Below are 17069 nucleotides of genomic sequence, written 5' to 3' on the forward strand. Positions count from 1 at the left end.
AAACCATATGTAAGATAAAAGTCAAAATAATTCAACTGTGAAAACAATACTGCTCACTTTTTCAAGAATGTGTTCGAGAGAAAAAATAAGGTTTTTATGTCATAATTTGTTTAATGTACACTAGAGAACATTATATTAACCTAAAATATAAGAAGTGTGTATTCTTTTTCTAAATAAAAGCTAGGAAATTACGTAATATGATTTACATATATACGACAATGAATGATTATAAATAATAAAGATTTGATAACAATTTTTGCATCCTTTTTCATTTTTTTTAATTTTATATTATTAAAAAAAATAAACAATCACATTAACCATATAATAAAAAAATTAGATTTTTTCTTATATGTTATATTTTGAATTTTTTAAAATGACTTAAAATTACAAAAATGAAGAAACCTTATATGTTATTTGTTTTTTTTTAAAACGACTTAAAAATACAAAAATGAGGACACCTTATATGTTATATTTTTCTTATATGTTAGATTTTTTCCTATATGTTATATTTTGAATTTTTTAAAACGACTTTAAATTACAAAAATGTAAGTTTTCCTTAACTATATGACTAAAAACATTAAAATGACATGTATCAATTCGATGGTTGATTTGAAAGCTTTCAAAACCATATGGAAGATAAAAGTCAAAATAATTCAACTGTGAAAACAATATTGTTCTCTTTTTCAAGAATTTATTCGATGGAAAAAATAAGGTTTTTATGTTATAATTTGTTTAAGGTCCAATCCGATCAACCCATGATGTATTAATTATAGTTTTGTTCTATTATTTTTAATAAAAATTGATCTGATCCATCCGAAAGAAATTACATAATAACAACAAAAAATATTTTATATATATAAATAAAATGATCAAATATATAAAAGAAACTATCGATAATATATACAAATAAATTCATTCTGCGCAAAGCGCAGGTCTTATCCTAGTTTTCATTTATGTGTAAAATCAAATATGCAGTTTGATAATTGCAAAATAACTAAATCTAATTAAAGTGACAAAGAAAAGTAATTATATAAGTATGTTTAATCAACAAAAATTGGATAAAGTCATAAAACAATATAACAAAAAAAAGATAATAATAATAATAATATAATATAATATAATATTTCCTTACTATCGTGATCAAATGAAACATATAAACGTACAAGAAGCTTGGTCTGAAAATGGACTGTATCTGAAAAATTTCAATCGACGTCGTATTCAAAGAAAAAAAAGCACAGGATCATGCCGATGCTCATGACTTCAAGGTTTAACAGTGAAGCTAAGATCGCGTCTCGATTCCTGTCAACACTCTTGAGAAACCAAAGAGTGACAGCCTCATCATCATCATCCGTGGCATCCGCATCTTCTTCCTCGGCTCTCCTCCTTAACCCGTTGACTTCCTCCACTCTCCGTCACTTCAGATCCTCTCCGGAGATCTCTTCTCTCTCCTTCTCTGCTTCCGGCTTCCCTCTAGGGATGAAGAGCCAGCAGAGTCGGAGCTATGGAGATGTCTCGAAACGAGATCCGTGCGAGGCCGTTAAGCTTGAGACTGGAGCTGATGGGCTCAACATCGCTCAGAATGTGTCTCAGGTTAAATGGGCTTCTCTTTTTAGATCTCAAGTTGATAAATTGATGATCAAGTTAGCTTCTTGAATTGAGTTTTGTATGATTTTTCTATTGAAGCTCAAAAGGTTTAGACTTTACTTACATTGTCCCAAATGTTTTGGAGAAATCGTTAGGCGCCTTATAGAAAATTATTGTTTAGGTGTAGAAAAATTGTTTCATTTAGACCAATTTGTGGACCTTGGTACCGTCTAAACCGACAACCCGGAACTCATTCTCCGACAAGTTTCTCTATATTGTCACAATGTTCAAGAAATAGCTAGGCTGTTATAGAAGATTGTTGTTTATGTAGACGCCTAGACCAATTCTTTGAAATGTCAAAACCGATTTTTTAATAAATCAGTCTAGAAAATCGTTTTCGTTTAGACTCAATTTGCCGACTAGACTAGGTCGGGCGTCTAGGCACCGTCTAAACCAATTTTTACATCGGCATCCTTGTGTGCTTCTATTTCCCTTGAGTTTACTCCATTGTTGGTGTGAGATTTTTTCTCTTGGAAGCTCAAAAGGTTTAGACTTTACTTACATTTGTGTGATCTGTGTTTTAACTTGATGCAGCTCATTGGGAAAACTCCTATGGTGTACTTGAATAGTATGGCAAAGGGTTGTGTAGCAAACATTGCTGCTAAGCTCGAGATCATGGAGCCATGTTGCAGTGTCAAAGATAGGTGAGTCTTTTACACCTTGTTCATATGTTTTTTAGTTAGACAACTTCAAAGTCTTAAACTTTTTTTTGTGTTTCAGGATTGGGTACAGTATGGTTACTGATGCTGAGCAAAAAGGATTCATATCACCTGGAAAGGTATCATCGATTATTTTTAAGGCATAGAAAGTTTTAACAGTTTCTCTAGACTTATCATATTCTTTATTTCACTTTCTATCTGTAGAGTGTTCTTGTGGAACCTACAAGTGGAAACACGGGTATTGGACTTGCGTTTATCGCTGCTTCAAGAGGGTATAGACTTATCTTGACAATGCCCTCATCCATGAGTATGGAGAGAAGAGTTCTTTTGAAGGCCTTCGGAGCTGAGCTTGTGTTAACTGATCCTGCAAAAGGCATGACCGGTGCAGTTCAGAAGGCTGAAGAAATCTTGAAATCAACTCCTGATGCTTACATGCTCCAACAGTTTGACAACCCTGCCAATCCAAAGGTTTTGTGTTGCCTTCTGACACTTTTGTAAAACTGCAACTATTTGTCCTAATTACAACATGGATTGTTGCAATGCAGATCCATTATGAGACTACTGGTCCTGAGATATGGGAAGATACAAAGGGCAAGGTGGATATATTCGTTGCAGGGATTGGAACTGGTGGGACTATCACTGGTGTTGGTCGGTTCATTAAAGAGCAAAACCCCAAAGTGCAGGTAAAACAAAAAAGCTTCCATCTTAGCCTGAATTATAGATGCTATTTAGAAAGTGTGTGTTCTTGTTTTACTTATTTGATGGTTTGGATGTAACAGGTTATTGGTGTTGAACCCACTGAAAGCGACATACTTTCTGGTGGCAAACCGGGTAAGACTCATAGACTATACAATCAGTAATGTGGTTCTCTTGGTTATGAACTATGGTCTAGTTACTTATGTATTTGAGTATAGGACCTCACAAGATTCAAGGGATTGGAGCTGGATTTATACCTAAGAATTTGGATCGGGCAATTATGGATGAAGTCATAGCGGTATGATATGTTTTCTTGGATTCTGCATAGTTCCCACAAGACATATTCTGCATAGTTACTCTCATCGGCATTTTAATGGCTATCTTCTTGTTGCTCCTTTACCAGATTTCAAGTGAGGAAGCTATAGAAACTGCAAAGCAACTAGCTCTCAAAGAAGGCTTGATGGTTAGTTAGTCCTTTATATTCTTTCTGAATTCCAAGTGGGAATGTTTCGGTGCAAGATTTTAACATGTGAAGGTAATGATTTTGTAAGGTTGGAATATCATCTGGAGCTGCTGCTGCTGCTGCAATCATGGTAGCAAAGAGACCTGAGAATGCAGGGAAACTCATTGCTGTAAGTAGAGTCCTTGTTTCTTATTTTTGTTATGTGTGGGGGAACAAAGAATGGTGACACTTGAGTCTTTGTGCATCTAAACCTCTAGACTTCTTTAGAAAAACATCACAACATGTGTTAAAACATCACTAAAGCTACTTAGCTAGCTAGCTACTAGCTTCATCCTCTGTGGTAAAAAGTTTCTAGACTGTGTTATCCAGTACTAAACACAAAGAACCAAACACTAAAGCCACTTAGCTAGCTAGCTTTATACATATCTGTGTTAGAATATCATCTATGAGTCTATGACTGTGTTCAAAGATCATATATGAAGCCAGTTATGAGATTGACCTGTGAATTGAATCTTATATGTATCTGGTTTTCAGGTTGTCTTCCCGAGCTTTGGAGAGCGATATTTATCAACCCCTCTGTTCCAGTCTATCCGGGAAGAGGTTGAGAAAATGCAGCCTGAGATATGAACAAAAGCAAATCTCTTTCTTCTACTGTTAGGTTTGCCTCTTGAGAGTGCTAAGCCATTCTTGCTTATCAATAAGCCAAATAGTGCAACTTGTATTGTTCAACATTTCTATCAAAAATCCCCAATGGGTAATTAATTAGATACAGTTAAACAAGATGAATTATCCCTCTATATTTTTTTGTTAACCAATAAATTGTAGCCGTTGGTGTGGAATATCTACGATTACATAAATTTATAAAGATCAAATTAATGACTTTGGGTTTAGTAGTATCTTGATGCCTAAAACGGAATCTGAGAAAGGGTCATGTCAACCATGTTAAGCTTCAATGGCTGAAATCATGGTAACAGAGTTTTGGCATTAGAGATTTATGCTATTTTGAAAACAAAATGCTTAGCAGATAGACCAGGTTACAACAATCTGACTAGATATAATCTTAGATTCAGCATGATCAAACCTAGTTTCAAAGGGGGTAACAAATAAAAACAAAGTTATACATGTGGCAGGTTATCAAAACCAGATACAGATTTTTTAACTAGAAATGAAGATTTACTTAGACTAATTTCCACTAAACATAGAATAGAACATAAAAGGGTACAAAAACACATGATAAAAAAGAAACATGATAAAAACATGATTCTTATGGCAAATTCTCTCAGGATGTATATCGGTAATAAAAAATCTAAAGGCAAGAGGGATACAAGGAGATATATGTTGTGCTCGATGCGGAGATCCGGAAGAATCAATGAACCATGTATTTTTTTAATGTCCCCCGGCACGGCAAGTGTGGGCATTATCTAAGATCCCGTCATCTCCTAATATCTTTCCTATCACATCATTATTTGCTAATGTGGATTATCTTTTTTGGAGAGTTCAGCCAAAGATGGATGATCATCAGTTTGCATGGATTTTATGGTATATTTGGAAAGCCCGAAATAACAAAGTTTTTAGTAATCTGGATATTGATCCGAGGGACACTCTTCAATTAGCAGAACTAGAATCATCACTTTGGGCAGAAGCACATGTGAGAAATGACCCAACGAGGGGGCTTTCAGTACAGATCAGTCCTCCCCTAGCGACACCAGGTCGATGGTGCTTCGTAGATGGTTCATGGAAAGATCAGGACTCATTTTCAGGGCAAGGCTGGCATAGTACTTTACCGGGGTTTGATGGTCTGTTAGGGACAAGGAATGTAAGAGCATGTCTTTCACCCCTCCATTCGGAAGTAGAGGCATTGATTTGGGCAATGAAATGTATGAAGAATTTAAGACAGTTTCAGGTAACGTTTGCAACGGATTGTTCTCAATTGGTGAAGATGGTTTCGAAACCAGAAGAATGGCCAGCATTCGAAAGCTATCTGGAAGACATCAAGCTTCTCAAAGGAAGTTTCTTCAACTCAGACATCGTCCATGTACCTCGGACGGCGAACCTTCGGGCGGATAGCTTAGCACGCAGTGCTAGGAAACAATCGTCCTTTGTCGTTCACATGGATGCGGAGTTACCGATTTGGTTTACAGAGTCAATATGAGTCTGTAAATGCTTTGCTGTAAAAAAAAAAGATAAAAATAGAGACTCATTCAGTTATCTTCAACTTAATCATCTTCCTCTTCTTAGTCTTCCTCTTTCTTCATCTTCAACAACCAAAATCAAATTCAAAAATTCAATCAAATTCAAAATTTAGAGAATAAAGCTTCATTGTTTCTGGTGAAAAAAAAAAGAAAAAAAAAATGTCTCTGGGTGATTTCTCAGAAGGCAAGTCATTTTTCTAGAGGTATATTACAGTAAAAAATCCACTTGTACGCTAAGCTCAGCTCGACGTCAAATAGACTCTTAGAGGATTTCCCAACCATCTGATGACAAGTAAAGTTTGGTTTGTGATACATCTATCGACAAAAACCGATAACAATAATAAGAGGAAGTAAGTAAAAGATAGTGCTTACTTCAATTTCATGTGTTTCCTAATGAGATGTTTGGTTAAATTATCATCTTCAACAAGGGTGCCGCCTTTACAATGAAAGTTGCATGCTGTGCAAAAAATCTAATCTGAACATTGTCTATGAGTTATGAAGATTTTTTCTATTTTTTTTGCTATTTAAGACAAAGTTTGTGTATTATCAATTTTTGAACATTGCTTATGTTGAATTCATCAATTTTTGGAATGCAGTTTCAACTAATGATATTTCTAGCAATTTTCCTATAAATATCATGAATTGCTGAACATTAATGTCGATTTTGAATGTACTTATTGTGAAACTTTAATGTGGTTTTGATTTAAGTTATGGACTATTTTCATTGAACAAGAATTATGAATAAGTTAATATGAACATTGTTTTAGTTATAAATTTTTTTCTATTTTATATCTTCTAAGATAGGTTTGCATAATTGTGTAACTCTAATGTGATTTTGATTTAAGTTATGGACTATTGTCATTGAACAAGAATTATGAATAAGTTAATATGAACATTATTTTTGTTATGAAATTTTTTCTATTTTTATCTTCTAAAATAATGGACTTTAGTCATTAAACTAAAACTATGCATAATTTAATTGAGCTTAACGTAAAAGTGGAGTTTTTCTAGAGGTATATTACAGGCGAGTCAATTTCCTGTGTTTCACTCATGAGATGCGTGGTTAAATCGTCATCTTCAACGAGGGTGCCGCCTTTACAGTGAAAGTTGCATGCTGCGCAAAAAATATCGTCAGATTCACCTGTGAATTCCTCCTCAATTGCCTTCCCTACATAATCCATCTTTGCATCTGAAAGAACAAACAAAACAAAGTTTAGAAACACATATAGCATGTCCTAGGCGAAGTAGAATGAAACATTGAACCCTCCAATTTTTTGAATAAATTTACATAGACATCAACCCCAAATTTGTACAAAAAAATTTATTGAAATCTTTTTTAAATCGCCTACAGCCCAAAATGTCACAGTCGGCCCTCATACACACAAAAACCATCCGACGAGAATAACAACAACAAACAAACAAACAAACCTTCCAGTAAGGTTTTCCAGAGAAAATGTGCAGGAGCAAAGTCATGAGCATATTCATATGCGAGAAGAATATTATATTCACACGTTGATAGACACATCATCTGGTAACGGAAGTACCGAATACACTCGGGATTGGATATGAACACTATTGAAGCAGGGGATGGATTAAAGAATATCAAGTGTCGCACTTCCTTCATAATGCTCGAGAAAGATGCACCTTCTCGACTTTCAGTACAAGAAGATTCAACGAATGGGTTGTGTTTCATAACAATGCCTTAATGTGACTTTGATTTAAGTTATAAACCGTAAAGGCTGAATTAAAATTATGAATAAATTAATCTAAACATTATCTAAATTATGAAACATTTTCTATTTTGTGCTCTTTTAAGATAATGTTTGGTTTAGCAATTTTTAAATATCATTTAAGTTGAAAACATCAATTTTTAAAAAATTAGTATTCAACTTATGATATTTCAAGCAATATTTCTTATAAATATCATGAAATGATGAACATCAATGTCGACTTTGAATGGACCTATTGTGAAACTTTAATGTGACTTTGAATTAAGTTATAGACTTATAGTCATTGAACTAGAATTATGAATAATTTAATCTAAACATTTTCAAAGTTATTATGACTTACGATATTTTTTGCTATTCTAAGATAAAGTTTGTAAATTATCAAATTTAAAACATTGTTTAATCTGAATTCATCAATTTTTGAAAAATTTTATTCAACTTATGATATTTCAAGTAAATTCTCTTATAAAAATCATGAATGGTTGAACATTATTTAACATTTTGAATGGACTTATTGTAAAACTTTAATGTGACTTTGAATTTAGTTATAGACTTATAGTCATTGAGCTAGAATTATGAATAAATTAATCTGAACATTGCCTAAGTTATGAATAATTTTCCTATTTTTTTGCTATTCTAAGACAAGGTTTGTGCATTATCAAAATTTTAACATTGTTTAAATTGAATTCATCAAGTTTTGAAAAGTAGTTTCAACTTATGATATTTCAAGCAATTTCTCTAATAAATATCATGAATTGTTGAATATTCGATTTTGAATTTAGTTATTGTGAAATTTTGATTTAATTGTAATATTTAACTTATGGTATTTCAAGAAATTTTTCTTATAAATATCATGAAACGTTGAACATTAATGTCGATTTTGAAATTTTAATGTGACTTTGATTTAAGTTATAAAATTATAGTCATTGAAATAGAATTATGAATAATTTAATCTGAACATTGATTATATTATGAATACTTTTTATATTTGTTGATATTCTAAGATAAGTTTTGTGCATAATCAAAACATTTTTTAAGTTGAATTCCTCTATTTTTGAAAAGTATTATTCAATTTATGATATTTCAAGTAATTTCTCTTATAAATATCATGAAATGTTGAACATTAATGTCTATTTTGAAACTTTAATATGACTTTGATTGAAGTTATACAATTGTAGTCATTGAACTATAATTATGAATAAGGTAATCTGAACATTGCTTAAATTTTGACAACTTTTCTAGTTTTTACTTCTCGAAGATAAGGTTTTCATAAAACTTTATTTTTCATGAGAATTTTTAGCTTCAATGGAAACTAATTAACATATAGTTAAAAGTTTTCAAATGATGTTAAAACTGAGAATTCTATAAATTTTGGAGTGAAATACATTATTCAAAATTTTGGTAATGTGTTCATATCCAATTTTATTTGGCCGCGTAATTTGCATCAAACTCTCATTTTATGTATTTTATGAGTAAACAATCAATCTTATTTAGTAATATAATGTCAGTTGTTAAAAAAATTGCACATGCATGAGATATTAGCATCACATCAGTTTAATGAATTTTCTATCTCCATGCAACAAGACAAGAAGATCAACTAATGCATTTTTTATCTAATGAAATAAGTGTGGATGAAAATATAACTATTCATACTATTTCAGTTTTTCTAATTGTCATATTTAAAAAATATATATATATTAAAAAGCTTTAACTATTATCAATAACTAAACAATAGTGACATTGGATTAAAACAGTGGTAATTCTTGATCGAATTAATATTTTTGAGCCTTGAACAATTTAAATTTTTTTTTTGTTAATTACATAATTTGTTTACTGATGAGCTGATCTCATTTTTAAAAATATTTTAGGTAAAAAATTCACTTATCGCATTAGGCCAAAGAACCTCAGACCTTCTATTTAGTTACAATAAAACTATGTCAGCTCAGTTTTATATAATGATTTAACAATTTAAAAGTCAATTATAGTTATAATCATTTAAAAAAAAATGAAGATTTCCAAATTAAAATATTAACTTTTTGATATATGTTCAACGCATATATCAAAATATAAGTACGTATTTTCATATGATGTATAATTTAATTTAAACGATATGATATATATATATATATATATATATATATATATTAACATAAATACCTATTAAAATAAAATTATTTATTCATATGATTTTATATTCATTGTATCCTATTATAGAAAAAAATGTAAACCTTGATCACAAAAGTTTATGTGAGACTTTTAACAGTTTTAATAATTTATGCTCGTTTTGAAAAATTCAAAATACAACATATACAAAAAAATCAAAAATTTTATTATATGATTAATGTAATTGTGTAATTTATTTTAAAAATAAATAATTAAATAAAAATGATAGAAAGTATCCAGATTGTTGGAAAATCTTTATTAGTGTCATATATATCTTAATTAAATTAGGTAATTCCGTAAATTTTATTTAAGGAAAGAATATATTATAATTTCAATTTGATAAATGAATGGTCCATAATAAAAATACTATATAATATAACATTTCCTATCAATTTAATTTTGGATTCATAAAATTTTCAATTGATTATCAGACCGCTACGTAAGCAAAATTAACATTTCAATTACGTGACAACTCAGCGAGACATTTTTTTAATCAATACAAAATACATGTTATAATTTTTTAAATATTTCCCTTTTAATATAAAGGGAATCATGAAGATTACGTTTCAGCGTAATAATATATTAGTCAAAAACAACTCGGGTCGGATTGATCGTTTTTTTTTTACGTCCAATTAATAATGAGTAAGCTAGCTAATTTCACAGCAATTACCTCAAGGGCCTAGGCCCAGTTTGAATCAATATTAGGCCCTTTGGCCCATTAGGGTTTTGCAGTCTCTTCAGCCGCTCCTATATAGCAGAGTAACAACGTGAGTTTCAGATTCAGCTACTTCAAGTTAAGTTTTTAAGTTCGTAGTTTCTTTCTTCACCATCGTCTTGCTTTGATAGGTTTTCTATTTGGTGTCAAAGGATTTTTCTGTAGAAAATGTTTTGTTTTTTAAAAGAAAGCCAATTTGCAGAGCAATGACGTCAAATATAAAATGGCGTGAGTTGCCTTGAAGGTTGGCAACAACAATAAGCGATTCTCCGTGCCTATCAAGTTTTCTTTATACTGATCGTGGCCTCGAACAAGTCGCTACATTTTTTTCATAATATGTTTTTTAAGATCTGAGTCTTTTTCGATTTTTAGTTATATTTTCTTTTTTGGATCCAACTCAAATTATTCAGGCTTGTTTAATATGTTCTCTGCCCTTAAAGAATTTGCTTCTTGGCTTGAATTTTAGTTTTTTTTTTCACTTTTTCCTTTGTAAAGAACTTAGTTTCGACTCGAAATGATTAATTATCATTAACCTGAATGGATAATACTTGTCTTGATGGATAATAATAATTTGAGATGACATTAACGTTATGCCCAAGTGTATTTTAATATGAATCTGTAATGAGAAATTATAATTCGGTAACACGTTAAATCGCAAGTGTATAAAATAATAATCTCGGATAAAAAAAAAAATTCGCGGAGCATTCAGCCGAAATTGCCAGTTTCATGTGAATTTTTCTCAAAGAAGATAAGAAACGTGGGACGTTAACCGCTGTTTACAGCCAATAAGTTTGAGTTTATTTAATGATAAAGCCAAATTATATTGGATTAACAAATTCCCAAAGCTGCTATTAGGCCTAACATGGATCGGATATCCGGGCAATTTTAAGGTATCTAGATCCTTATCCGGCGAATCCATAATTTTACTATCTTTATCCGGATCTGGTATTCTCGGATATCCGGGTGTCGGATTTTGTAATATCTGGCGGATATCCGGATCCGGATTTGGATCCTTAAAATAAATAAAAAATAATATTAATATATAAAAAATATTAAAAATAATTTAAAAATAAAAAATATATAATTTTTTTAATTATTTCTATGTATAATATTACAAAATTTACATAAAATTTATATATACTATTATAAATATAAAAATATATTAAATAAATTAATTTATATATATATATATATTACTATTTTTGAAATAGTTATTAATAAAACTTACGGATCCGGATATCCGTACTAAAAAATTAAAGTATCTGGATCCGGATCCGGCTTTGACGGATCCAACATTTTACTATCCAGATCCGGATTCGGCACCTCCGAATATCCGGATTTTCGGATCGGATCCGGATCAAATCTCGGATCGAATCCGGATCTCGGATAAAAGTCTCAGGCCTAGCTGCTATGTTCTCGTTCCTGATTCTTGACCGACCACTCACTCACTATCACTCTGATCCAATCTGCTAACTAATCAAATTTTAAAAGGGTACTAGACCTTAACCTGTCCAACCGGGCGGGTATTTATTTTATGTTTTTAGTTTTTTTGTTTATATTAAATGATGTATTTGTAGTATTTAAACATACATTTATTATGAAAATTAATCTTTGTAGTTATAATAAAAATTAAAATTGAAAGTTTGATAAAATATTTCGATACAAATTTTAAATTTCCTAATTAAAATAAGATAAAGGTGGGTCATAATTTTTCCCAATTTCAAAATCTTAGCATCCCTTAAAAATAAAGAAAATAAATTTATAAATACATAAAATATATAAACATATTTGGAACTATAATTTTTATTAAAATAAATTTGTTAAAGAAAAATAATCTTGCGCTGTTGTTGTTTATTTCTAGAGCTTGACCCGTGACCGTATAAATATTTGCTTTCACTTTAATTTTTTTATTTGTACTAAAGGCATAATATATATATATATATATATATATATATATGCAAATTAAAATGCATTACATAATTGTTAATATAACATTTTAAAATATAATAATTTAATTTATTACTTTGATTAATTATATTTTGTGATTTTAATTGTCTGTTATATTACAATATATCATATAAAAATCCAATATTTATAACTAATTGGACTTATATTATGAAAACATTATACTAATAATATATGAATAAACTATTTTATATATATTTTTTATGTTATAGAAATTGATTATGATGTGTGATTTTTTATTTTATTATTTATTACTAACAAATATTAAAAATATTTAATATGTTAATACGAAATATATTAGGAAATTTATTTTGGTTAAGATTTGATTAAAGAAATCTATTATTTAAATTAGGAAAAGACTTTTTTTTTGAAACACTAAATGCTTAAATCTATTATTTAAATTAGGAAAAGACAAACAACCTCAAATATAGGTTCAATAAATATTTCAATGACATTCTAATGTAAATAAATGGTAAAATTAAGGGGTATTTTTATTTTTTATTTCTTTTTTAATAATATAGATAAATGAGCTTAGCGAACACAAAAGGATTGGGTAGTCAAACGAGTGAGTTACCTTAAAAGACACATTTGTCTTTTTCCTTTCATAAAAGAACACATTTTGCGTTTGAAGCACACAATTCATGAAACCAAGATCTTTTTTGACCATTATGCCCTTTAACTTCACGTGTAGTTAGCAAAAGAAAGAACTAGTTACTTTCTTCTTGTTAGTTAAGTTAGGAAAATAGTTGGGCTATTAATGTTTTTTTCCAAACCAGAATACCTTCTGTCTCTGTCGCAAGCTTCACTTGATTCATTTTCTTCGTGGATCTTCTCACCTTCGACTGCAACTCGTGGCAACCACGCTTGGCGGCTTTTCTCCCATTACAATCTCCAGCCACTGTACTCCGACCAACAGTTCTCCACCGCAATCCTCCTCTGTCGCGTTCACCTGTCTCGAGCTTTCTCTTCTCCGCCGCAGCTCGTCGCGTCTGTCTCGGGCCACCAGACCATCTCCGTCGTATTGCTCTGCCGACGGTGTCATTCTCGGATTCAAGCCTCGTCGTGCTCATCATCGTCGTCTCTGTCTCGTCACATAAGAGATCAAGCAACAATGGTGGATTTTCAATTATTTTCAGATCTGGTCCTTCACTTTTTGATTTCTTTCGATTGGGTCCGAAACTTTTATTTTGCAGAAATGCCCTCTTAAATTAACACCAAACTTTCAGCTGTGCAGTTTAGACCGTCAATAAATTTTATTTGTCTACTTCTGCTTCACAATCCTCAAATTATAATTTTCTATCAATAAAAGGACATCAACTATGTTCTTATACTTGATGTCTCTCTCTTTTATCAATCATGAATAAACTAAAGAAGTTAGAGCAGGGATTGGAGACAGGTTTTTGTAATATTTTTTATGAATACATCTTTGCGGACGAGTGGTATGTGGACATGCGAATTGTGGACGAGTGTTAACATTGTGGATAGTTTTCTGGAGGATATATATGTTGTGGACAAGAGTAACGTGAAAGTGTTCTTATAAACAAGTTTGTGGTGGACGTGTTCTTATGGACAAGCTTTTACAATTATAGTTGTGTAATTAAGACCGTTTGTGAACATGTTATTGTAGACGAAGCTTGTGTTTGAAGTTTAATATATCTAGGGTTTGTGTTGTTTGTTTGAAGATAATCCATCTAGAGAACGTGTTGTGACGTTTTGAAAGAGAGAAAGAGATTAAGCTTTTTCTGTGGACACAATTCAATGGACACATCTTCTGTGGACATAATTTACGTGGACACAAAAATGTTATAATGTTTTTGTGGACAATTTTCGGTAGACAAAATATATTTGTAGACATATATATATTTTTGATATTTTATAATTTTTTATTTTATTAAATAATTTCTAATGGACATAGCAAATGTGGATATGAGTTGATAAGAAAATTATTGTTACAGATTAAAGTACATAATTAAAAGTTTGGGACGAAATCAAGAGGATTATAAGTAAATTAAAGAATATTGGGGTCAAATTGCAAAAATCCAAAAATGGGAGGACCATATGTGTAAAATAAAGTAACTTGACCATTGTTTCTTTTAGAGCTTTCTCTCTGCAACAGAAGCCACCATGAAGAGATAAAAGACTTAGATCCAAGGCAACTACCTCGAGCTCATCCACGTCGAATCCAAAGCTCATCCACGGAAAATCACGAGCTCATACACTCTGAAATTCCGCCGCAGCTTCCCTGAACTCACTCACGGCGGTTCGGAATCTCACCTACGGAAAATCCTAAGCTCATCCACTCTCTGAAACTCCACATAAGCTATCCCCAGAACGCCCACATCGAATCTAGAACTCTGAAAATCCATCGCATCTTCCCCAAGCTCACTCACGGCGGATCCGCACCGGAGATCGAGGAGGAGCTGGACACGATGGAGCTTTGTCCGACGGTGGCTCAGAGACGACGATACCAAAAAGGACAAGTTTAGAGAAGGAAATGATTTCGATTCATGGAGTGGGGGACCGAATGGATTAGGGTGAAAAAATTATAAGGAATTGCAATAAAAAGGTGGAATTAGTGTTCGTGAGTCGGAATATATTTGGGAAAGTCTCTTTTTTTGTTTTTTTTTAAATCACCAAATTAAAATAAAAACAACTAAAGCACAAAAAGGTAACAAGGGAGATATTAGTTAAAAGGATACTATTAAGCAAGCAAAATGTGTGTTAGAATGTGTCTTATTGTGATATTGCAAAGTCAAAAAGTGTCTTTGACAGTAATTTTCTCTGGTCAAATTGTGTTGTGTCATTATGATTAGATTCAATATCTTTTGAGAATCACATTAATGATTTAGTCAAATCCACACTATAATCAAGATATCAAATCCTTTAACATTCGATACAATCACTATAACACGTGGAGTTGACCTTAATGTAAGTTATAATAATCATATCCTTAAATATTATTGGCTGTGCCTATGCGTTTGTTTGCCAAATACTCATCAACTAATAATCCGCGTCTTTCGCGCGGAATGTGATTATTAATTTCATTATTTTTAATAAAAAAATATTAAATCAGTTTAATCTGGATATTGGTTCGGTTTTAAGTTTTTTTTTTGGTTTTCAATCTTCTAAAATATAACTATTATTTTAAATTAATATTCATTTTAGTTTATTCGGCTAAAATGTTTGATTTTTTTTGTTTTTTTCGGTAAAAAGTAAAATTAATATTATTTGTTTATTTTCATGTTATGAATTTTAGATAGTCGTCATGTCGAACCAATAGTTTCATATTATAGTTTCTAAACAGATAGTAATTTAAGAAAAAGAAAAGAAAATTATTAAGACAAATCATTTCACTACAATTTGGTCGGTAGTTAAAGAAGCATTAAGAAAAAATATTTCAACTTTCAAAAAAATTAGATACTTCAATTGTTGTGAATACTTAGTGACAAGGTGCTCACATCAAGGTGTACATGTATGTGTACGTAAAAAAATATATAAAAATAGTTGACAAATATATAAAGATATTGTTAATTAATATTAAATGACATTTTTGTTTAAAATAATACATGAAAGATAAAATTAAAATAAATTTAAAATAAAAAGGCCTTGACATTAGTCATTTTTCATATAAAAAAAATAAAATTGTATCCGTAAATAGGGGTGGGCACAAATCGGATATCTGAGTATTTGGAAACATTCGTGTCCATTCGATCTTTAGCCACCAAGATATTCGGTGACTCAGATATCCGAAATGTTTTAGAATTTTAAAGAATATCTGATTTGATCCGTAAATAAAATAAAATTTTAAAAATAATTGAAAATTTTAATAATAACATTTTATTACAAAAATAAAACATTATTTAACTTTTTAAATTCTAGTACCTAATATAATAAATTTAATTTATAAAATATTATAAAACTGATATAAAGTATAATATATAACATATATATATAATTCTTTACATATATGTATATATATGCATATAAGAGATCGAGTTAGATATATGTCCCTAAAAATATTGGTATTTGTGATTTGCTTCTTTTTGGGATATTGTATTTTAGTATTTGATTTGTTTCATAGAGTTACGGATATCCAAATTTTTTTGTTAAAATCAAAATGGAAAACGAATCGAATCAAAATTTATGAATATTTTACTAAACTTTATCCGTAAACAATAAAAAATAATATATATATAGTTTGGCTTTTGATTCGTTATCTATTTTTATTCGAAACAAAAAAATCTAGAGTTTTATTGAAACCATATATGTGGGTTTTATATTAAAAAACGCAAAGTACATAGTGTAAACACATTTATGAATAGTGTGAACGTGTTAGCATACTTATTGAGACTGTCACGTGTCTATTATAATGTGAATGCATTTATTACAATGCTTCTCGGATCTTAATTTAATTATTATACATGTTGGCGTAAACATATAAAAATACTCATAAACACACGAAAAACAAATGAATAATAAACACACACACGAAAACAAATAGCTGTACACACATTAAAGGTTAGACTTTTTGCAAAATGGACCTAAAACTCAAAGTCAAACACAAAACAAACTTCTTTTTTTTTGGAAATTAGTTTTGCCCTATTCACCACACAAGTTCATATAATTTACGAAAATGCCATCAATTTTTTTTTTCTTTTCGAAAATGACATTTTTACTCTCTCACCCTCATCATCTTCAAGTAATTACAAGATAGTCATTTTCATCAGTAGCTCAACCACCATGAACAACAAATTTGAAGCTCTTAATGCTCCCAAAATTGATTTACCCTTCTTCTTTCTCCATTCTTATGAACTAAACACAACATCTCTCTCACTTTCTCTCCAC

At 30.6% G+C, this 17069-nt stretch overlaps 1 protein-coding gene across 1 annotated transcript; it reads left to right on the forward strand.

Moving 5' to 3' along the window:
* Positions 1-1146: 1146 nt before the first annotated feature.
* On the forward strand, positions 1147-4343 carry LOC106336609 (cysteine synthase, mitochondrial). The gene is made up of 10 exons (XM_013775489.1): positions 1147-1590; positions 2179-2288; positions 2365-2422; positions 2508-2771; positions 2849-2986; positions 3083-3134; positions 3218-3297; positions 3403-3462; positions 3551-3631; positions 3997-4343. Exons 1-10 carry the CDS (start codon positions 1243-1245, stop codon positions 4087-4089), a joined length of 1284 nt encoding a protein of 427 aa, XP_013630943.1. The 5' UTR covers positions 1147-1242; the 3' UTR covers positions 4090-4343.
* The last annotated feature ends 12726 nt before the right edge of the window (positions 4344-17069 follow it).

This window comes from Brassica oleracea, chromosome C4 (assembly GCF_000695525.1).
Source record: "Brassica oleracea var. oleracea cultivar TO1000 chromosome C4, BOL, whole genome shotgun sequence".
Classification (NCBI taxonomy): Eukaryota; Viridiplantae; Streptophyta; class Magnoliopsida; order Brassicales; family Brassicaceae; genus Brassica; species Brassica oleracea.

Bases quoted from the DNA above. Each gene is read 5' to 3' on its own strand.
- LOC106336609 (XM_013775489.1), top strand. From the start codon at position 1,243: ATGCCGATGCTCATGACTTCAAGGTTTAACAGTGAAGCTAAGATCGCG. The intron at 2,289-2,364 runs GTGAGTCTTTTA...TTTGTGTTTCAG, and splicing joins TGTTGCAGTGTCAAAGATAG to GATTGGGTACAGTATGGTTA. The intron at 3,135-3,217 runs GTAAGACTCATA...ATTTGAGTATAG, and splicing joins ACTTTCTGGTGGCAAACCGG to GACCTCACAAGATTCAAGGG.